The following is a 22,908-nucleotide window of genomic DNA, read 5'->3' on the forward strand; positions in this document are numbered from 1 at the left end:
TGTGGAAATGAGTTCTCACACTCTTTCGAAGATTGCCTTTCGCTCAGGTTTTTCTCTAACTTGTATGAACTGTGTCATGAGCTTTTTGACATCGACAGCGTTCAAAATGTTTTGGTGGACATACATCAACGCAAGATGAGTACGGTAAGTCTGTATTGTGTCATTGAGCTTCTCAACCACGTTTTCAGGCGTCTTAGAGCAGAAAAAGAACTTTCTGATGATGCAGCTGAAACCAGGAGGCAAAGGCAGAGCTCCACGAATTTTCACGTTTCTTTGAAAAGATCAGTGTTGGAGGGTTTGGTTGCGATAGTATCTCAGCAACCTTTTGAACGGAGTTTGCGGTTTTTCCACTTATACAGCATCGCTGAGCAAGGTAAGTTCCGTTTTAGGCGATTTTTTCTGATGGCATCCGGTAACCTGATCTCAGTATCAGATTCTTCCTCACCGTTTGCACAGCTCAGAAGGGCCTTTTCTCTGGTGGCTGCTGTAAGCTGATCCACTTGGTCGAATCTTCGATCAAGCTCAGCTTGAACAACTCAAGGGCTTTGATGTATTGCCGTTTCCACGCTCCTTCTCCCGCAGACGACAAAGCATCCGATTCCTCTGTGTTTCAAAATTTTGCTGAAGTTTTGCTCACTCGGAGATCCTTTGGCGTCTTTAAGCTATTGGCAGACGCTGGGACGTTCGCTGCTTCCACAAGCTTGGAAACGGATTCATCTTTTCTGAGATTTTTGATCCGTTTGCGGAAACTGGTGATGGATCCAAAGCTGAAGAAGCGGAGATCTTCTTGTTTTGGAGCTGTCTAGCGACGGCTTCTGCAGGCTGAAAAACTTCACCTCTGCAGGTAATCGCAAAATAAAGCCGCAACGTGTGTGCTTATTTTACCAAGCTGATTAGGCTATCTTTGCACGTGCGTCTCCTTCCATTGCACTATCTATTGTCATGTCGGTCAGACATTGCAACAGGGGAGGGTAGCACTTAACAACACGAACGAGGGCAGAAGCACGAAAGCACCAACGAGTAGGACACAAACCCAGAAAATTGCAGGCAACTTCATCGAAACCAAAAAACGACATGAATAAAGATTTACGTTTAGACGATTCACGAATTACAACTGCCTTGAACGAAGTTTAAGGCATCGGCAATAAGCCTCACCTCCTTTACAACGTCTTGCAAAATCAAATCGAGAGCATGATTACTGCAGTGAATGTATAACGATCCAAGGCATAATGCTTTAAGTTCGGCCGCACTCCGTTATAACAACCAGATCTCTTGCTGTTCTATGCTGTAAGTGTAAAGTGAATATTGCAGAATGATGTCCAATAAACGATGGAACGCCGTGTTAGTAGGGAGGGTGGCTGGAACCGCTACTGCGAGGTATAGTTCCCTGTGAATGACGACTCTTTATTTCGAATGATGAGCGCGATCACACGTAATAGGAACTCGATCGATTCATCGTAGAAATTATTGCTCGAATAATTTTCTGAAAATATGTTATGTACCTTAAATTATCAGAATTTTCTAGGGGGGGCTGAAGCAATTATCCAAAATTCCAGGGGGGGCTGAATTAGCTCTAGGGGGGGCTGAAGCCCCTTGAGCACCCCTACTTCCCGCGCCCTTGCACAACATGTAACCATATGTGAACCACTTTTGCTTTGATATACTTGCTACATGGCACATTTGTCTAGCTGCTCTGTCTGTTCATGCAAAGAACTTATTCAGAAACAGTGAGACAAGTCAATGTTGTAGTGATATCCATGTTTATAATCAGACTAACACAGTTCTAAAAGAATGATTTAAAAAATATACAAAAGAAATAGGTCTACGCCGCATTGGCTACAAAATTGGATAGCACAAGCATAGCTGATTCCAGCAATGTGCAACAACAGGTCAGACCATGCAGTATGCTATACATTCTCGAAGTAGATGGGATTGCCATCAGTCGTTGCCGACGAACATCGGGTTCGTCACTCTGTCGTTCGGGTTCACGTATAATTTACTTTCACCCTGAAACATAAAGTTCAATTTCTAACACAGCGTAGTTAGTTGAATGAACTTAACCGACTTGCGGGTTATTTAAATATCATGCGGCATTATGAGGGGGGGGTAAATCGCAATAAGACACTTTAGTGATGAGTTCAAAGTTTCAATTTAACAGTGAATTTTTATCAAGATTTTCCAAACCTTAGCGCCACTAACTTCGGCACTTGCGTTGTAGTTTTAACAGTAACCATTGTAGGCTACGGTAGCCTCCTTCGGTTAATTGTAGATGAAGTGGGTTAATTGTTCCAATAGATTTTTCAAACAAGAAAAAGGGACGTATTGTCCACCTCAGTGGCGTAGCCAAGGGGGGGGGGGGGGGTTGGGGGTTACAACCCCCCCTTTTGGCACTCGTGTGACGTCACGATATTGAGAATGATGCTTTCAGTCTAAAAAAAAATTGCCTAATTTTAAACAAAATTGCATTAAAAGAGCAAGTTTTGCCAATACCAAACATTCAAACATCTCAGCCAGGAATTAGCAACAAGAAAACACAGAGACGTAGCTTTTTTTTCCGAAAAATGCCGAAGAAAACATGATCTTATCCTTTTGCTATGCTACCAGACAGCACCATTTTACAGGAATATTTGTACCCACATTTTTGTTGGAAATGCTCTCAGAATGCATCAAATTCAAAGTAATTTTTCAAAATTTTCTGGGTGAGGACCCCCAGACCCCCCCCCCCTTTCAAAATTCCTGGCTACGCTACTGGTCCACCTAACAAAACAAAAAAAAAACTAGGCTATGCTTGTAAAAAGAAGATGCATTCTACTCACTGAAGCCCATTTGGCTTTTGTAGTTTCTTGAACAAACTTTTGATATTCATGTTTGTCTCTGACGGTGGAAATCAGTTTCCAGATTATCAAGGCGATGATACCAATCAAAAGGATTCCACCACCAACAGGGATAATGATATATAGAATATTCACAGCTGGACAGTCTGTATTAAAGATATAATTTTAGCCTACAGTGATAACCAGGGCCACTGAGAATATAATTGGGGCCATATAGCCTACCAATGAGATCATCGGGCCCCAAATTACAACACTTCTAAGAAAAAAACGCTATTCCAAAGAATGTTTGTGGGAGCCTATCTTCAAGTTCTTGATCCCCTTTAAAAGGTCACGGATCTAAAAGTAGTCCCTAGACCCAAAGGCTATGTTAGCGCTACTGGTGGTGGCTAGTCTTCTGTCAAATAAATATCAAGCTGCCCTTGAATGAACTCTTCTCGTACTATTGTCGCAACAGACAAAATAAAAGTTTCTCCATCTCTCTCTCTCTGCAAAAATAGCCCACTTATAAACTACGGTCACAACTTTAAAATTTAATAGGTCTCTTATTTCTAAAAATCAATGCATTCCATCCATCTTTGAATGTTTCATGGGTCCCATCTTGGGTACAAGAGCCGTTGAGAAGATGATTTGGGTTAAGTCGGCAGCCGTGGCCGAGTGGTTAGCGCGTTGGGCTCACAGTCGAGAGCCTGCATGTTCGACTCCAGCCACCCGCACTTGCTGTTGTTTCTCTGGGCAAGAAACTTTACGATAATTGCCTCTACCTAGAAATCGATTTCGACTAATGGGTAATTGGGTAGTACCAAATTTAAGTCATAAGTAAAGTAGACAACCGGAAACAGACATTGCCGTCGGCTGCAGCGTGGGTCAGGTGTACGTCGGAAGGCGTACACCGATGCATAGCGCTCAAGTCCGCTTTCCCGCAATGCAGGATAAAGATAAACAAACAAACAAACACAAGTAGGCTGCCTACTAATGAGATACCCGGGACCCAAAGCCACAAAAAATATATTTAAATAGCAAGACACCACTTCAAGAAAGTAAAAACAACCTTTAAGGAAACGCGCTATTAAAAAATAATACGATGTGTTTTCATAAGGCTAAGTTTCAGAAAAAAAAAAAAACTAGAAAAAAATTGTCCTTTAAAATCATTTCGGCTCAAAAAGTAGCCATGTAAACGCTACTGTTGGGACGACTGAGCATATTAAAGTCATAGTCTAATTAACCAGCAGCAAACGTAGCGAAATGATAAACATACGTCAGCCTCCTTCTGAGATATCAACAAGCACCTTAAGCTAACTTAAATAACATGGCAGATACGTTCATCTGGTCAAAACTAAGCTAAACTATCACAATAAGTATAAAGTGATAATCTGCTTTATTCGAACGTTTTTTTGGATGTTTGGTTGGTTTTCAGCAACATGGTCATGTGTTTTGCCATGCTAGACAGGTAGTCACCACCTGACCTAGCCCCCCTGAAGAAGTCAGTCGTAGCCTATCTGATTGACGAAACGTCAAAATAAAAGCAGATTGTCACTTTATACATCTTGCGACAGTTTAGTTTGCATAGGCCTATATTTAGTCAGCATTAGTTTTTACTGTACTAGTAGGCTATGGCTTCTATTTTCGCCTTAATGTCTTAACAAATCCCTACATCTCCATAATTTTACTAAAATTTACATAGCTTATCACCCAGCGATCAGCGCCGGATTAACTATAGTAGCAGATGTAGCAGCTGCTACGGGCCCCGCGCTTGGTGAGCAAAATTTTTTTTTTGCAAAAAATATCGAACATGGCAAGTAATTTTTGGCCTGCAAACTGGAATGGCATAGGAGAACATTATAATTGTAGGATTATAAATTACTAGTCCCAACGTCTTGTCCTTTCCTAATTATTCTAAACTTAAAAAACCGGTAATTTCCGCTGTAGGCAACTGCCTGTTCGAATGCCACTAGCCCACGATGCTAGTCCTAGTTGTTTGAGGGAACATTCGAGAAAATGGCAACTTCGCGCATTGTGTTTTCACAGGGAAGAGTTTAATCCACAAGAGCTGATGCCATTAAGGTTATTAAAGAACGTTTTCCTTTCATAAAGGAGGCACTGGAGAAACTTGCAAATGACCAAGAGCAAAAGGCAGAATGTCGACAGCAGGCTAATGGAGTTGCTCGAAACTGGAATCTTGAGTGTTTTTTTTTTAAATAGCTTACTCGATTGCTTCCAGGCAACTCAAACCTCTCTTCAAGCAAATCAGCAAAATCTCAATATTGCTTCAGCGTTGTGTGCCTCTGTGGCAGGATCTCTACAGACTTTCAGAGAACAATTTGCTAAGTTTGAGTCAGAGGCGCAGAAGCTGACTCAAGTGCCGGATTACCGACCAACAAGCACAAGAAGAATTGTCCGAAATCGAAGGCGCGATGAGGATGTAGGCAGCGACCGTTCAGTTCCAGATGCAATGGATAATCAATAACCTAACGACAGATTCCGGGTGGAAGTTTTCCTTGCAGTATTGGACAGCCTACAATCTGCGCTGGAGCAACGTCGCAAGGCATACACCTAATTGAACACACGGTTTCGTTTTTTGTGAAATCTGCATGACCTAACACCAGCGCAGATCCAAAAAAGTCTGACAGACTTTTAGAAGCATATTCCCAGGATTTGGAAGATGGATTGAAAGATGAACTACCTCAGTTTTCAGAATTCGTAAAGCACATTGCTATTGATTGCTCCTCTCCAGAACTCAACTATTTCACTTTGATTAAAGAAAACAATATTGACACCACGTTTCCTAACATTGACAATTTGTTGCGCATTTATCCATGTATGATGGTAACTAATTGTACTGGAGAGAGATCATTTTTAAAATTGAAGTTGATTAAAAACTATCTGCGAAACACGATGGGGCAAAAGCGGCTACACTTATATGTAACTCTTTTGAGTATTGAAAATGACATTCTGAAGTCATTGAACTCAACTGAAGCCAAATTTGCAGAGATCAAAATGCGTCGAAAAGACCTTTGAATGATATTGTTAAAGTTTTATATTTCTCCTTGCAAATAAAACATTACATTAGACTTTCGTTATTTTTGTTGTTGTAGAATGTAGATCAAATCTATAAAATATTCAATTACTTCCCGGGTATTATCTGTGCATTAAATCAATCTGCTACAGGCCCCGCACTTGGTTAATCCGGCACTGCCAGCGATGCCACAACGAAATATGTTTTACCTCTTTCTTGAACGTGCTTTCTCACAAACACAACATATTCCTTCTTCTGCACATCCCACACAATCCCATACTTTGCCTTGCACGTTCCGTAAGGATTCGCCTCACAAAGTTGCGGTTGATGTATCGACCTGCGTCAAGAAATACACAAAATAAAGCGTCAAATCCAGTGATTGGTCGACAAAAAGTTGACGTCAATAAAAGAGTTTTGATATGCCTAAAGGATTGGGCGTTACAATTGTCGCACCGGCTCCAACAATATAACAGGAAGTCAAACCAACGTTTGTTGTGAAGTGACGTAATAATAATTTATTTTACGCCTGCTGGTTTTATAATTGTAATGAAAAGCCTCAAAGAAACCGAATGCAATTACGTGCGTAGGTCGTAAGCCCATGTCAACGAATAACGTAACCTAGCCTACGAAACCTCAGCCTAAAGAGTGCAACGTTGGACAGACGCATTGGCACGACAAGCAGAGATGGGAAAGATCACCAGTATTGGTGATCTTGAAGATAAAGATCACCAAGAATAGGTGATCTTGAAGATCAAGATCACCAAACTATTTGATCTTGAAGATCAAGATCGTGATCTTGAAGATCAAGATCACTTTTTGTGTATTTGAAAAAAAATGAAGTTTTTAATCAATGATGTTGCAAAAATAATTGCTATAAGCAACCTGGGTAAAGGCATATTGAAATGGCAACACTCTCCAGATTAGATGGAGACTTTAATTCGTCTTTTGTTGGACGCATATCATATTAACAGTGGCTTAATGTTAGCAGTTCCCACTAACTACTTTGTACAGTACGAGTTCTAAAAAAATGCCTCTATCTAGGAAGTAAAATTCAATTTTAAAGTGATCTTGATCTTATTGTCCTTCAAGATCAAGATCACACAAAAAAAAGTGGTCTTAGATCAAGATCACCAAAAAAAAGTGATCTTGAAGATCACGATCACGCCCATCTCTGACGACAAGACATAGCTAGCCTAGTTTGTTGCATAGCCTATCTCTACAGGTTCTTTTTTAACGACCATGACTCTTCATGAAAGGAACATATTATTTTGATTGCTAGTAAAGGACTGGAGGCAGAGAAAGAGACGTTTAGCCTACAACACGCAGAGGCAGGAACGGATTTGTAAAATTAATGAGACCGAAAATTTAGAAAAAAGCCGTCCAGCTGTTACCGGAGTGGACTTCTTTAACCAGCACATAGGTCGTCACTAGGACGATTTTTTTGTATCGTAACCTAAGAAAACTCAAAAAAGTGACTTTAATTTTGCGAAAAAGTAACTTTATTCAACAAAAACAAGAAAGCGTAAAAAATAGTAGCAATTCAACATAAGAAAGCATCCAAATTACAGTAGTTTCAATTTGTGCTCAAATTATAATTAGCCTACATATTCAAATTACACAATGTAATATTTTACATTCTCTGGCAGAAAGTTTCTGTCAATCAAACATTTTAGCTGTTGCAGGGAAAACAAGTGGTTAAATATAGTTAACACAATTTGTTTCATCGAAAAAATTACTTTAAGAGTTATCGGGAATACACGCGATACGAACAAGCACGGGCTCGTGCAAACCTAAAATCCGTACCATAGTAGAAGATAGATTAAATGTCTTGGCATTACCTAGAATGTAAATTTATCTCTCCAGTAGCAATAAAAGATAAATAAATGGGAAAATTAGGCAAAAAAAAGTATGCAAAATAAAGTGACCTAACAAATGAAAAGTAACCTAAAAACACAAAAAGTGACTTTTGGTAACTTTATAACTTCTTAAATATTGACCCCACAACCATGAAGTTTTGGTTCTACATTTCTTTTGTTGATTGGTACAACTAAAAAAAGTAACTTTAGTAACAAAAAATCTTATTTTATGCGGTGTTTGCATATTTGTTTGAAAGTGCTCTTATCTTTAACAACTTATCTGCACTTCTTATACAGGAAAATGGCAGTCTGACCTGTCTACAATAGGGCCGCCTAATTGGGAAGGTTCTCGAACTCTCAGTCGGCTAATCTTGTCCGCAGCCTGCTGCCTTCTTATCGACGCACAATGATCAAAAATCAAGTGAACATTGCAAACCTAAAATTGGTCTTTTGACGTCACACCGTAAAGGTGAATGAGAGTTTAAAGGGCTTGAAAATTTTCAGAAGGGGTTGAACCGATTTCAAAAGGGCTTCAGACTACTATAGTTTCCATGTCTTTAAAATTCAACATGAATTATGTTTTGACTCTGACTTACAGGTCTAAAGTCAAAGTCTTGCAAAGATCGCATTCATCACTTTGCTCACCATCCGCACAAGCAAAACAGTCTGGAATCGATTCAACAGCGATGAAATTGATTCCTTCACAAGTAGCGGTACATTCCGGCGATAACACCTGTTGAGATAGGAAACATTTCATTAGGTATTCCTATACGCAGTAGCTCATTGTCTTGTACAGTACATTAATTGTTAGGTACCGGCAAGCAAATTGAACATTTGTATGCAACACAACCAAATGCAAGCATGTTGAAAGAATATCCTCATTCCTCACCCCTATGCGGCTATCAATGCAACATATCATTGAATTGATGGGTTATTTTTAGCTGTGCGTAAGTAGGCCTAAGTAGTAAGTTAATAATTCAACTAAAAGAATTTAGTCAACAATTCTACAACTTTAATGCTTTCCGTACCAGGCATAGGCTTGTCGTTATCCTCGCACAATCACTGCTTGTATGTTGTTGCATGTAAAACTTTAAGGCTCCAGGTTCACTAAGGCTTTATAAATGCCATTTACTGTCTAGAAGGTCTTCATCCCAGACGCAACTCGTTTTGGGAGGAAGACATACTGCTTGTGGGATTGAAAACACTTACCGTGTTTGATCTGTCATGGATGTACACACATTCCGTACATTGTCGAATATGTGTGCCGCCACAATTCCCAACAAAGGGGCTGCAACTTGGGTGGATGCATCTCCCACAGAATCGACCGTCGTACTGAAGAATGGAACAAGTAATGGTGACCAACAAGAAGTGAGTCATCAGAGTGCAGGTTTGGTACATAAGTAAAATATGTGCTGAAGAACAAAGCAGCATAGAGCGTGCACAAAAGTTATATTACTCCATGCAAGATCTCAAACAGATAGACTTTGTTTGCATTCAATTTAGATATTTTTTTTTCTTTTTAGAGGTCCCTGCTTGAAAACCTCTTTCCATAACACACTTACTGAGGATTTTCCCTTTCTTAAGGCAGCCTACTGTAGTGAACTGTTTCAAAGTGTTTTTAAAGGTGTCTTGTTCCGGGGCTCTGAACGCTCATTGGTGACATGTTTGAAGCATCCTCTCAGCAACGCGTGGTGCACCGAAAAAATGCTTTGACATATCTACAGTAAATCTACTTTATTATCAGGAATTCGGCTCACATTATCTTTACAGGAGCAATGGTCACAATCGCAGCTTCCTTGGCCACCGCAGATCACCGTTGCGTTGGGCGCCCTGCACCACTTATCATTGCAGATGCATTGTTTGCTGTGTTGGTCAAGTGTCCAGCCATCGGGAGTCTGGTTACATTCGCACACTGGATTGTTGTTGCAGTTCACACAGGAACCACGGATTTTGCCTTCAAAGCACAAGGACACAGTGATATGCTATGATAGTATTGATAGTATTTAAACATAGTTTTTCGGAAACAGCAATCGCCCCCAAAATTTTATTTTATCTCGGTAACCGATCCTGCGTCAAAAGCCTCTACAATTATCCGAAACTGCCAAGAGTAAACTTATCAAAGGCTTTGTCAGTCCAAAGATAAAGATTTAAAACCAAACCAAACTTACCGCCACAAGGGTGACCGTCACTGTCTTCTGGGCATCCCGATCTTCTACATTCACAAAATTCACCGAAGTAATCGTCAATGCATTGACATTTGCCGCATTCACAGAATCCTTGGCCACTGGAAACAACCGGAAGATAATGAAGCTGTAGGTCCACTTGTAACCAATAGCAAATGGCCTAGTGGTTTGAGTGCTCGCCTTCTGCATCGGTAGATGTGGGTTTGATTCCCCGTCGGGTCATAGCCTACCAAAGACCTTCCAAACATGATACTAAACTTCATTTCTGCCTGGCTCAGCAGAGGAGTGGGTTTAGGTACTTCCCCTATGTCGTTCGCAACCGCTGAGTACTCTCCTATGGGTGTCGAGGGAAAAGCCCGCTCCCCCACGGATGAGTGAATTGTGTTTAGAAAATAAAGAGGACTCCTTCAAAAACCCTGCAGTTGATTGCAGTTTAAGAGCTCTCAACGTAAGAACCTGGAAAGTAGCCCAAATTGCTCAGCAAACAAACAACAACCTCAGTGAGCTGGCAGCACTGTGGATATGATATCGTTGCTTTGGTCTAACTATAACGTCAGAATTTAACATCAAAATACATGCCGCTCGTATGGACATGTATCACAGGAACAGAGAAGAGAAGCAAAGTTATCCTCGAGAACAGCTAACTGTGCAAGAAACAATATTGAACGCTCTAAAAGTATTTTCATTAACATTTTTATTGGAAATGTTTAGTTGTAACAATCAAAATCAAATGATTTCAAAATCAGAATCAAATGAATTTCCGTTTACCCGGAATTCATTTTTTAATGGTGGGTTTGAATTCGAGTATTTTAATCCAATACAACGGCAATACACTTTCTGCAAGATCTGGAGAGCTGGTCATGTTTTCGCTAAAAAATTATTGAGGAAAAATGCAACATTTTGCTACAAAGAGAGCAAAATTGCAGAAGTGTTTTGACAACACATTCTGACTCCCACGTTTGAGCTCAGTACTTTTCAATTAATTTTTGTTGGGATATTTAGAGTGGGATTTTTGCCCCTTCAACCTCTTTGCACTGTTTAGTCTATTTAGACATCACCTCGGTAGGCTACCCATCAACTGCACTTTGTCCTAGATTCACCGCTGATCCTCAGCACTGGGTTCGACTGGGTTGTGGCCGCTTACCTGCAAACGGACTTTCCCGGAAAGTAGTCGCCTTTGGTGCAGTTTCTCTCTTGAGGAAGTCCCGTTGTGGATTCCGTACATTGACATTGCAGACCAGTGACTCCTTCGTTGCAACTGCATATCCCACACTAAAGATTGTGATCATTATTAAAGGACTGTTGAGAGTCGAGAGTTAAACCAATAGGTGTATGGGCAAAATAGACAACCATACCAAATAGCCCAACATACAAAATCACCTCAAGGTTTCCGCTGCTGCTGCACAGTGAGCTGTTTTCGTCTCTGTTGTGAACGCAACCGCAATCGCAAATGTAGTCTGAAAATATTTGTCAAACGGTCAGGGAGGTCTGTGAGCCTTTGATCACCAAATTTGCACGCCACATGTGGCAAGTAGGCTACAAGTGATGTAAAAACACATTTAAACGCAGAAAGCAGGCAGATGTGGATCCCAGTAGAAAATAAATGGCTCACTTCACAGCACAGTAGGCATGTTCCCTATCGATGCCTCTTTATAGGCTGCCCATTAGAGTGCCACATGTTTTAATAGTAATAGATATGTCACTCAAACGTGACAATTTTTACTTCAGATTTTTATTCATTTTGGTTGCGCAAGACGACGGCGCCCAACACTCACAAACCTATCGTCAAGTCCACTACATCGGGAATGGAACTGGATGAAATCTTTATGACGTCACTTTGCCGTCGGTCAGTTGGACAATTCAAAGAGTTTAGCTCGAACTGGAAAACGACCTAAAAGTAAAATCTAGTAAGTTTCCTAATATGTAGTAGCCTACTGTATTGATAAAATTACGTACGCTGTATGTTAAAAAGCTTTTCAAACTGGAATGGTTTGGTTGGTTTTTGAATCTTTATCCTCGGACTGACAAAGCTTTGGCGTGGGCTATTCCTGGTAGTTTCGCATACTTGTAGAGGCTGTTGACGCAGGGCCGGTTACCGAGATTGACAAATTGAAGTTTTCCGATTGTTGAAGTGTTGTTGCCGGGGAATTATTCCATTTACTTGGTGCTGCTGAATGGAGAGCAGTCCTGAAATGCATTGCTCACGCGCACACCCCAAGAGTCGAACCAGCGCCGCTTGATCTTGAGCCGGGCGCGTAACCACTGAGCTAACGGGGCGAAATAACATTATGGCAGCTCAAACATTAACGAGGCAAACCAGAGCTATCAGAAAACTTGTGTGATCTGAAGTTTTTATTATTTGGCGCACAAACAGAACACACGTCACGTCAATTGTTAAGGACTTCAGCGTAAAGCAACATTTCTTTATTTTTTCAAGTAAATTGTTAGAAGCAATCTGCCAGCCATAGCGCCTGACCGGTTGGCGATGTTGATAATGATGATAACGAAAGTGATGATGATCGCTTAACTTCAACTTTTTAATGTTTGGAAATCTTATGTGAAAATAAATGTTTCCAAGAGAAACACCAAAACCTTTTCACAGAAGAAGAAGAGCAGCAGTTTTTTAAAACAATGCAGACACAATAAGCAGATTTTTGGCAATATGTTTTTTTTTTTTGTTTCAGAAACGTGAATCACCATGACTCATCACTAGGAGGTTGACAACATAAATCCCCAGATTATTGGGAGAGAAAAAAAATATGCAAATATGGAAATTACATCATTGACTTTTCAATGAAAAAAGTATAAGGGAAAGCTAAGAGAAGGAGAAGTGTACAAGTGAACATGATAACGTTTCCGAATATGAAGCAAGCAGGATTACAAATCGCAGATCGGACACCGTAAGGTTTGTTATTGGCTTATTGTCGCATCCAGGCAAAAGCCCAAGGCAAAATATTTTTGAGCAAATGGACAAACAGACAAAGAATCTTTGTGTCGACACAGGCATGTCATTAAGCGTTTCGCTAAGCCAATGATTGTAACAGATGTCGAACAAACACCCTTCCGACTGTCCAGCAGAGGGTCTCACTACTAGACCAAGCATCCGACTTGTTAATGTACTTTATCGTCATTTGTGGATATGAAAACCATTTACCTCATCGCCAATTGTCACATTGGTGCACTCCCATGAGTTCTCAACCCAGTTGGTAGTATTTGGACACAGAACGCGATGTGTTAGCTCCACATTATCTGGGGCAGATGTTTGGGTAAGTTGGATTTTACTCCGTAAAGCCTGAAAAAGTGCTTTGTTTTTATGTTGTCTTGCAAAACTGAAACTTAAATTTTCTGGCAAATGAAAAAACATAAATAAGTTATATTAAACGCAATTTACTTCTGTGGTACGCCTGCAAGGTGTTAACAAGGTGGTACTGTGCGCAAACGGGCTTGTTCTCTTTCTTTTCATTGGTCTAAGTCAGTGGTTCTTAACCTATGGGTAATTACCCACATGTGGGTAATTTCAGGATAGCAGGTGGGTAATCAGCTGAACCAGAATATTTAGAATTATAGATGTAACAAACAATGTCACAGCTGTAAGTGGTAAAGTTGCTTTATTACTTATGCTTTTTTTATTATTTGAGTCCGTTCAAAACAACCAAACAAGCACAGTGATATTTTATCATTTTTAGAATTGTTTCGTCATAGTGATTTATTTTTCGCATCATTTTTGTTGCCGGTTTTATGTAAGCTAAAACCTCAATTGCTAAGGTAACAGGGATCAGTAAGTCAGTAGATGTAACAGAAAATATATTTCGCACTTGTCAGTGCATCGTCAGTTCTGATAAAGGGCAGTTAAGTTGTTATTTAAAACATTACTTGTAGGTTTTAACTGCCCTTATCAGAACTGACGATGCACTAACAAGTGCGAAATATATTTTCTGTTACATCTACTGACTACTGATCCCTGTTACCTTAGCAATTGAGGTTTTAGCTTTCTAGATATGGAACAGGGATCGTTTCAGAACAAGACTAGGTCAGAAAGCGAGGCAGACTCCGACTCAGCTCAGGAGCAGCCTAGAGCAGTTAGCTACGGTTTTATGTATTTCATTTTTGTGACATAATAGTAAGATTTTTCTTGTATAATCAGTTCAGTTACAGTTGTTTTATAAGCAAGCTTGATGGCTGCGTTGCTGTTAGCAGTTGTTTGAAGTAGTTTATATAGCTAAGTGTACATTTAGAGTTAGTGTTGAGACGAGCGAGCTATATTCTTTTGAAGGTGAAAGCTTGGGAAAATGATAGGGAAAGCATATCCAAAAGTTGTGCAAAACCACTAACATTGTTGACTATGTTCCCTTCCACTTATCTCTGTGAATCAGCATTTCCAAGTGTTGTTGCTTTGAAGTCAAAATTTCGAAACAAGCTGTTAGATCTGAAGTCAGATTTGCTTTGTGCAGTATCCAAAATCGCACCCAATATTGCATCAATTGTACACAAAAAAAAGCGCAAATGTCTCACTGAAACTATTGATGCCGTTCTTTACATTAAATGTTGTTTTTGTTGAATAACGCTGTTTTATATTTTTAATATGGTAAAATAGATAAAATTAGATTTTGGGTAATGGGACTTTGATCTGGACAGAAATGGGTAATAAGGGAAAAAAGGTTAAGAACCCCTGGTCTAAGTATTTAACGGCATGCAAATTATAAGAAACAATTGTGCACCTTTTGTTTTATATCTTCATTTTCTCAACTCTAGTGATAAACAAAATAAACGAGCTTGTGGTGATCGAAGCCAAACGTCACATTACATGTGGAAATCAATGTCATTTCTACTTGGTAGCAAGTTAGCATGTCATATCAAATAAATTTACAGGTGACAAAGTTACGACAGTGAAGCAATTAACCATTCTGTTTATTGTTGCTTTTACTTTCAATCTCATCAGATAACCGTAGCAACTAGTGCTAGAAACGAAAGTTCAATCGGTTAGAGTTACCCACATTCCCTTCAAACCTTCACAACTGAACTCAGTACATAGGGTTTATGATAGATAAGTATCTTCCAAAGAAAACAAGTTTCTAAAAAAATGGTCCGTGTAAACCTTTAAAACTTAAACCACCTGCTATACTGATGTCAGATCTGTGGAGCCGAAAGGATTTACGTATATACAGTTGCAGTTATTCCTTAAAATGTAAAGGCCCCTTAAAAGTAAATGTCAGGTGAACCCAATTTCAGATCCAACTTCATTCGTTTCTCCCTTAAAAGTTCTAATGTCACGTTTATTACCGAACAACTCACATTGTATGACTTGGCAATGACTGGAACGATATTACTGGAATCACTTTTCAATTCATCAACGTAAGAGTTTTTCAAAATTGTTGGAAGTTCCTAAATCGAAAAGTAGGCCTACTATAGTTAAACATCTCAAAGGAAAAACAACGAAATATGGTTTGATAACATTTTAAGGCTTGTTCATGCCACAGAAACAAACAATCAATTAGACAACAGAACGAGCAAATCACACTTATAACAACATTAGCACTTATGACTAACTCTATCAAATATAGTTATTACTCTCTAAATCCTTGACAGCCTGTTTCACCCTAAAAGGAAGATCATCAGAAGGTCCTTAGTCAAATAAAAAGTTTATGAAAGTCATGGTTAATTCTAAATATAGTCTTTAAAGAAGTAATGTAATACAAATATCAAAATGCATAAAATCTCAGTGCAGCTAATTGGTTTATAAATCTGTCTTGCTATATGTAAGTTGTGTCAAACGGTTTGTTTAAAAATGATTCATTAGAATGTGGCAAAGTGGTATTTTCTGTATACTTACTTGATATAAACTGAGAACGTCTTGGGTTACAGCAAATATGGTTTGAATTTTGTTATCATCAAAAGCTTTCTTCAGTTGGCCAATAGAAGGATAATCCATGACTTTGCTCTTTGAATACACCACAGCGTTTTGCGGTAGATATGTATTGAAGCCCTGTGATAATTGTGCACATTATAGTACTGACATAAAAGCAGATGCTACACCATGATACGCTCTTCCAGTGAAAAAGAGGGTAAACTATCAAAAAGATGTCACATGTGATAAACCGTGATATATCGTTAAATAAAATGCTTGATGAGCAAACTCATTCTTGAAAGCTGATTTATTGTCCGCCCCGTTAGCACAGTGGTTACGCTCCCGGCTCATAATCACGCGGCGCAAGTTCGACTCTCGGGTGTGCGCTTGAGCAACGAATTTCAGAACTGCTCTCGATTCAGCGGCAACTAATGGATGGAATAATTCCCCGGCAACAAGACTTCAACAATCGAAAACTTCACTCTGTCAATCTCGGTAAACGGCCTTGCGTCAAGAGCCTCTACAAGTATGCGAAACTACCAGGAATAACCAATCAAGGCTTTGTCAGTCCGAGGATAAAGATTCAAAACCAACCAACCATTAAGACATGCTTTAACAAAACTTCCCAACCTCTTCCAGATGGCAACGCATGTCATTTGTTTCAAGGATAGCGGCCAGTTTCCCATCCATGGCGATGTGGGGGGATGCATCCGAAGTGAAGAGGATTACTCGTAACGCTTCCGGCCGCCATTTAATTTTATCCTGAAATCCCATGCTTGTTAGAAAAGCGAAGTTTGTTTCTGTTTGTAGGATGATAGCCCTAGTATCACCCCCCGAAAGGCGTAGGTTCGGCACTGCTCAATAGCAAGCGGCTGTCTTTGACAGGACATTTAATGACTTGTCTGAAAGTATGCACAAAATTGGCTTTCTTGTCTTCCTGTTCATTTAGTCTAAGTATTCAACTACTGGACGTTAAGGGTGAAGGGCGTTAAGGGCGTAAGTTTGGATTTAACAAATAATTGCTAAGCCAAATATTGAGACATTGATTTTACATTACCATAAAAATTAAAATGATATTTTATGAGAGTTATCAGAAAAGTTAAAACCAACGCAATAGCCATTTTGAAAATGAAATCACATTCATGCCCTTACATCTTCGTAAATACTACCGCTTAACCTCGGTACCAATATTAATAATAAGATTCTACTGGGCACGGTCAACAAGCCGGAGACAGAAGCCTTATAAAACGATGAAACTCAGACTCCACTCATCAAAGCAGATGACCAGAGAACTGTGTTCCGACAGCTCGCACAAAACCGCTGTTACCACAGCAAACCCGCAGCATCATGCTGAAACATATCGTTCTATCTAGATTTGTGAAATAAAAGACTCATTCTTCCTTCAAGACGTTTGCGTTTTTCAAACAAGATCTTCTCACCTGACACACTGCAATCTGCATCAAGGCATCAAATCCTCCTTCAGGAGAATCGATGTTTCCCGAAATTCTGGTTCCGCTCACCGCGTCCTTGAACGCAGTCCCATTTGACGTCACAGATAGTTGGTGACGAAAACCAAACACAGGAGCGCAGCGATCGGTCTCGTTTTGGCAAGGATTCTGTAGCCTAAAGTAGCCTAATGTCAATTTAACTAATCCAGGACAATTTTAATCAACATTTCACCTTGTAATAAAGCTGCACTTCGAAGTAAGAATGTATGTTATGAAATTTTACTTCGTTTCAACATTTTTTGTCTTGGTTTCATGTTGAAAGAAAAACAATTTAGTTTCGTTGTGAAATCGAAGTCAAAACGAAAAGCGCATTAAAGACTTAATAATTTTTAAGTCCTAGCTAAAAATATTTCCAAACGTTTCATTCTACGCAAAATTCTTTGTATCTATTTTATTTCGATTCCCTTCGAAATCCACAGAATATCTTCGTGATGAATCTTGTCACAACCAGCAAGAGTTGTTTTGAGTATTATGGACTTATAAAATCGGAAGAACTTTGGCTTATTAGGGATCGGAGTCGGACTTGCGGAGTTTTGTCAAGTACGTTTTTGTTCGATCTCACAGTAGCTAATGACCTGGTCTTTGATTATGGTAAACTGGTTCAAATCTTTAAGATTTTTATTCATGTTGTTTTTTGTAAATAGCATGGCTCTATGCTCTGCAGAAGTCTAGTGGCCAAGTAGCCACTGACTTATTTATCTCCTTGAAGAAGGCAGTCTTGTCTGGGTGATAAAACGTCGGAATAAATGCATATTGTCAGTTACCTGCTTGTGATCTAGGCCAGCATTAGCAGCATGGTTTAAATCTTTCAAACAAGTTCAATCACTCACTGTTCTGGTATGGTGCTGGCAAATGGAAGCATTACTTTGTCCACAAATGTCCCAAATCCAAGTCGGACGTTACTTGTGATGTCACGGATGTCATCTAACAAACTGCTTCCCAGTTTCTAGTCAAAATAAGATTTTGATGTCAGACGGCAACCTCAGTTGCGCAATAGGCTAATAAATGTTTTTATTTATTAACACACAGACGAAAAGATTGAATGCCTAATACAAGCGTTATACAGAAAGACAATTTATTTATGTAGTGACACACAACCATGGCGTAGGTTATTTTGAAATAGAGTGAAAGTGCAAGCATTTCAAATATTCTTGATAAATTTCAGCGTTAAAGATGGAGTGATAAAGTATATCAGGATACACAAAATTAAGATGCACAGAAAGAAACTTGGCCCTACTTGCAAGACTTTTAAATCGTCGTTCATGGAGTGAGACAGGTCCATGACGTAATATAGATCCAGAGGATATTCCAAAACTTTTCGGAAGGTGATGTTTACTTTCTGAGGTTGGTCTGAAAAATTGTGGAAACGGTTGGAAAAACGAAAACGTCACAGCTCTAATTAGTATGAGTTACTCCTAGATTACCTATTGCTCCCGACCTAGTATGACTAGCTAGACAAACAAATCTTTTTTATATATCAAAGAAAGTTTGTACAAACATCCGTCAGCCCCGATAGCTCAGTTGGTTTGCGCTTGACTTCTGGTAAGAAAAAGCTTCAAGATCAAGCGGCGCTGGTTCGACTCTCAGGGTGTGCGCTTGAGCAACGCACGTTAAAGACTGCTCTCCATTCAGCGGCATCTAATGGGTGGAGTAATTCCCGGCAACAAGACTTCAACAATCAGAAAATTCACTCTGTCAATCTCGGTAACCGGGCCTGCGTCAGTGATTCAAAGCCTCTTCAAGTATGCGCAATTGACAGGATTAAGCTCTGCAAGAAGCTTTCCCACTCCGAGGATAAAGATTCAATCAATCAATCCACCGGATTGGCTCATGATGCAAAAAAAAGATCTGCTGAAAATACAAGCTGACTTGCAATTAAGGTAGGCAATGTTATTTAATAAGAAATCCATCTATATTAGATGTAAACATTGTAAACATGGATTCTCCTAACCTGAGGCACGAACCTTTTCTTAGTTTAACGGTAAGTGCTTGCGGCATGAGCTGAATCACTTCTTGACTTGCAAGATCTTTGTAATCCAAGATTTGAGAGAATGGCTCGTTTTTTGAGGATATTTGGCTGCTCATTGGATTTTCAATGGAATCTGACAAGCAGGTCTCCATATTTTCTCTGGAACCAAATATTCAAGACATTCATTCATAAACGGTATCTTCAGGACTCGAAGAGTATAAAAAAATAAATTATACGGAGTTTAAACAAATAAATTATCTTCAGGGGTATAAACAAATAAATTATATTGGCACCTAATTGAAGCATTGAGGAAAACCAGTTTGAACGAAAGAATTGACCAAGTTTATAACTTATTGTGGTCAAGTCAAGTGGCTTTCCACTTTTATTTTCTTCAAGAAACAGCCGTTTTATAATCTCATAGATAGACAAAGTGGTAGCTAACAGGCACTAGAATCGAACTCAAATCTCCAGCATTGATGATCGCGCTGATCACTGCGCTGTCTTGCTTATCTTTCGATCAAGCGCTGTTGCCTTTCAAAGAAGATCATGAAGTTTGAAGATAACATATTTTGTTGGGATTAAGAGAACAACATAAACTTTTCTGAGCTCAATTTTAATAGATAGTTATAATATACTAAACAATAGCAGTTGTGAACTTTATACTGTAAAACGAACAGATGTTTCAGACCATACAGGGGCGTAGTCAGGGGGCAAATTGGGCAATTGCCATCTCCACCACGAAATATTTTAAACAAGCAATTTCCTTCTATTTCAACATACTATGGATTTAGGCCAAAAGTACTTTCAGAATTTGCAATTTTAAGATGTTTTATTCAAATTTTTCTGGGGGAGACACCCTAGACCCCCTTCTGAGTGCTTCGTTTTCACCAGCTCGTTGCCGGGCTCACTAACATGTTCAATAAAATTAATTTTCCTTCCACCCAGAAATTTTTTGCTGGCTACGTTCCTGACACCATACACCAATTAACTTCAATTTAAGAAATTAGACCTACATTTGCAGCTTCGCATATTTATAGCAGTTTCAAACCACCCTATACTAGGGCCTTTCCGAGGACCAGTACCTAAAGTATATGGACTTATCTGAACCTAACAAAGCCTGCAACCTATGAGGCATGACCATTTAAACATGCAAATAAATTATTATTCGCGCACTGTCAGACGTGACATTTATTTGTCTACTTAATAATGAATAACCATTGCATGCTCCATGCAAGTCGGCAGCCGCAGCAAAGGTAAGTGTAGTTTGATTGACATGTATGGTACCTTATTTACGAATTTGTCGTGTAGGAGACTTAAGGGCCGGGAGTTTACCATTTTACCCATATTGGGAATGTTTTCCGAATTGTAACCAGAGGCTACTGAAAAGAGCTATCAGGATTTTCTGCTTAGCTTTTCTTTGTGTGGGTTTCTTTGCCTACCTTGCTCTTCTCCATGATAAACTTACACATCAAGTGTGTTTCCCTCACGACCATCAGTACTTTTAAATTGATAACACATCAAGGCTGATCAAGATAGAAACTGTCTATCTTTGTTTGCTTTTTTGTTTTGTTTTTTACTCAAATCAATTTTTAAAATTTTACTTAGTCTTTTTTTATCTTCGTTTTTCTGAACTGGTGTTCTTATTTTCTATGTATGATATGAAGCCTATACAAAAGATTGAATCGTACCTGGCTACCTGGAGATGCGGCATGATTTGTCACATTTTGCAACATTTCCACTACTGCTAGTATCTGACTGATATTTTCCAAATTTTTTTACTTTTTGTTGACTCGTAATGATATAAAAGCTTTTGTTGCCTTGGGGAAGCAGTAGAAAAAATGACAAAAAGTTAAGTTGGAAAACATTCAATCAGATCGTTTAAACGCGATTAACAGTCTGACTAAAGTTTTCGAAACCAAATTGTCTTTGTTTTTCAACGTCTGATGTTGTAAAACCCATTCTGCCACCCAGGGAAAGCAGTGAAGGAGACATTGTCATATAACTTTTAGAAAAACGTTTCTCAGATATCACAAAAAGTTGGCAAAATGTGGAAAATTCTGCAGAATGTGACAAATCAGGCCGTATTTCTAAGTAGTCTTGGTCGTACCTGATAGTTCTGCATCTAATTTGGCGGGTGCGCGGAGTGGTTTGGTTATCGAAGCACCACGAACATTGAGGGTGGGCAAGAATACATTCCCTGCAGTTGCTCTGGGAATCAGCGCATATTTGTTCGGGACTCAATTTCCTGCTTGAACCTGTAAAAATAACATCACTTTGCGTTGTTAAAACGTAAAACAAAGCAATGCTTAGAAAAACATTTCTTGAAAACTCGGGAAGTTTTTGGGAACAATAGATTAGGGACTTCCGTGTGGCTTCTCTGCGTGTGCACAACTTCAAAGTAAAATTTTTGCTTAGATTCAAGGAGAACTTCTTGCTTAATGTAGCGGGTTTGCGTCTGGTTTGTGAGCACAAGGATACCAGTTCGAATCTCTGCTTTGTCGTTTTTCTTTATAAGTAAAATCATAGAAAATGACAACTTTGTGTCTTGCTTGTCAAAGCGTAATAGCTTTTGCCGTGTGTTACTTTTCTTGTGGCGGGACACGCAACGTAAGGGCGCATGCGCGATGTTCAATAGGTTGCCAGGTCGACACTCAACAAGAGCGCGTAGTTGCATTATGACAATGACATACTTGAGGGTGGACACGAGCATGGGATTCGGGTCTTCGCGATATGGCCATTTCGCAAAACGAAATTTTGCGCAAACAAAATTGCGAAATAAATTTAAGACAGGCGGTTTTGCGTAGAAACAATTACGTTTCGGATACCCGTCCACTTCCCAGACAGCAAATCGGTCGTTTTTTTTAAGTTGATTCAACGTCTGCAGACGTTGAATCAATATAAAAAACGACCGGTTTGCTGTCTGGGTTAAAGTAAATCGTCAACCATTCAACACTAGTCTCTGGAACAGGGTTGAAATGATCTTTCGCAATTTTGTTCCGGTTAACAATGACGTTGCAAAAGAAACTGTCAACTTCTGTTTCAAAAGATTAGCTTCCTGAAATTTTGTTATTGTTGGAAATTATGACGAGCTGAAGGCTAATTGTAGCAGCAAGGAAGCATTGAATACAAATGAAGTGAAAGCAAAATAAACCCTCTTTGAAGGTCATGACAGAGCACGAAAGATCACTTCGTCGCGGCTAAATTGGTAGCCACTTTAACAAGTCGAAATTCTGCCACTAAACTTGACTAGAATGAAACCGCCAACCAATCATAAGCTACGGTTTAAGTGACGTAAAAAATAGCGAAAAAAATGTCAGCGGTCCATGACTGGTGCACCAACTTAGACACATCAGTTAGTCTGCTAGCAGAATCAGTGTAAAAGGAATAACAAAGCAAAGAGGAAGCGGCCGTCCCAAAACAAGATAGTTCGATACAGTGATGAATGACAGCGGGATGGGCATGGAAGAGCTGAAGAAGGTTGCAAGGGATCGAGGGCTTTGGAGATTGATGAATTGAAGAATGGTCGAAGTCGCAATCGATTGAACGGATGAACGGAAGTGTCAAAGTGTCGAGATAGTGCAAAACTGTTTGGTTTCAATCCAAAAGCAAAGATACAAATGATGCCAATCAATATAATTGAAAATCCAACTATGGAAAATTGATCAACACCCAAGCATGAGGAAACTTCAAGCAAAAGGGG

General features: G+C 39.4%; 1 protein-coding gene across 2 annotated transcripts; it reads right to left on the reverse strand.

Moving 5' to 3' along the window:
• Nucleotides 1-1,285: 1,285 nt before the first annotated feature.
• On the reverse strand, nt 1,286-21,449 carry LOC145784210 (integrin beta-1-B-like). Of its 2 annotated transcripts, XM_082595987.1 has the most exons (19): nt 21,316-21,449; nt 19,204-19,367; nt 18,477-18,589; nt 18,070-18,185; nt 17,171-17,354; nt 16,362-16,493; nt 15,717-15,869; nt 15,179-15,268; nt 13,041-13,178; nt 11,666-11,777; nt 11,267-11,343; nt 11,031-11,158; nt 9,872-9,987; nt 9,461-9,657; nt 8,913-9,035; nt 8,300-8,436; nt 6,057-6,184; nt 2,817-2,980; nt 1,286-2,007 (listed from the first exon to the last, which is right to left on the reverse strand). In XM_082595987.1, the coding sequence occupies exons 2-19, from the start codon at nt 19,358-19,360 to the stop codon at nt 1,939-1,941; spliced, it is 2,334 nt and encodes a 777-aa protein (XP_082452113.1). In that variant the 5' UTR covers nt 19,361-19,367; nt 21,316-21,449; the 3' UTR covers nt 1,286-1,938. The 2 variants fall into 2 exon arrangements, with proteins under 2 accessions (XP_082452113.1, XP_082452114.1); XM_082595988.1 differs by lacking the exon at nt 15,179-15,268.
• Nucleotides 21,450-22,908: the final 1,459 nt, after the last annotated feature.

This window comes from Aplidium turbinatum, chromosome 15 (genome assembly GCF_918807975.1).
Source record: "Aplidium turbinatum chromosome 15, kaAplTurb1.1, whole genome shotgun sequence".
NCBI classification, from domain to species: domain Eukaryota; kingdom Metazoa; phylum Chordata; class Ascidiacea; order Aplousobranchia; family Polyclinidae; genus Aplidium; species Aplidium turbinatum.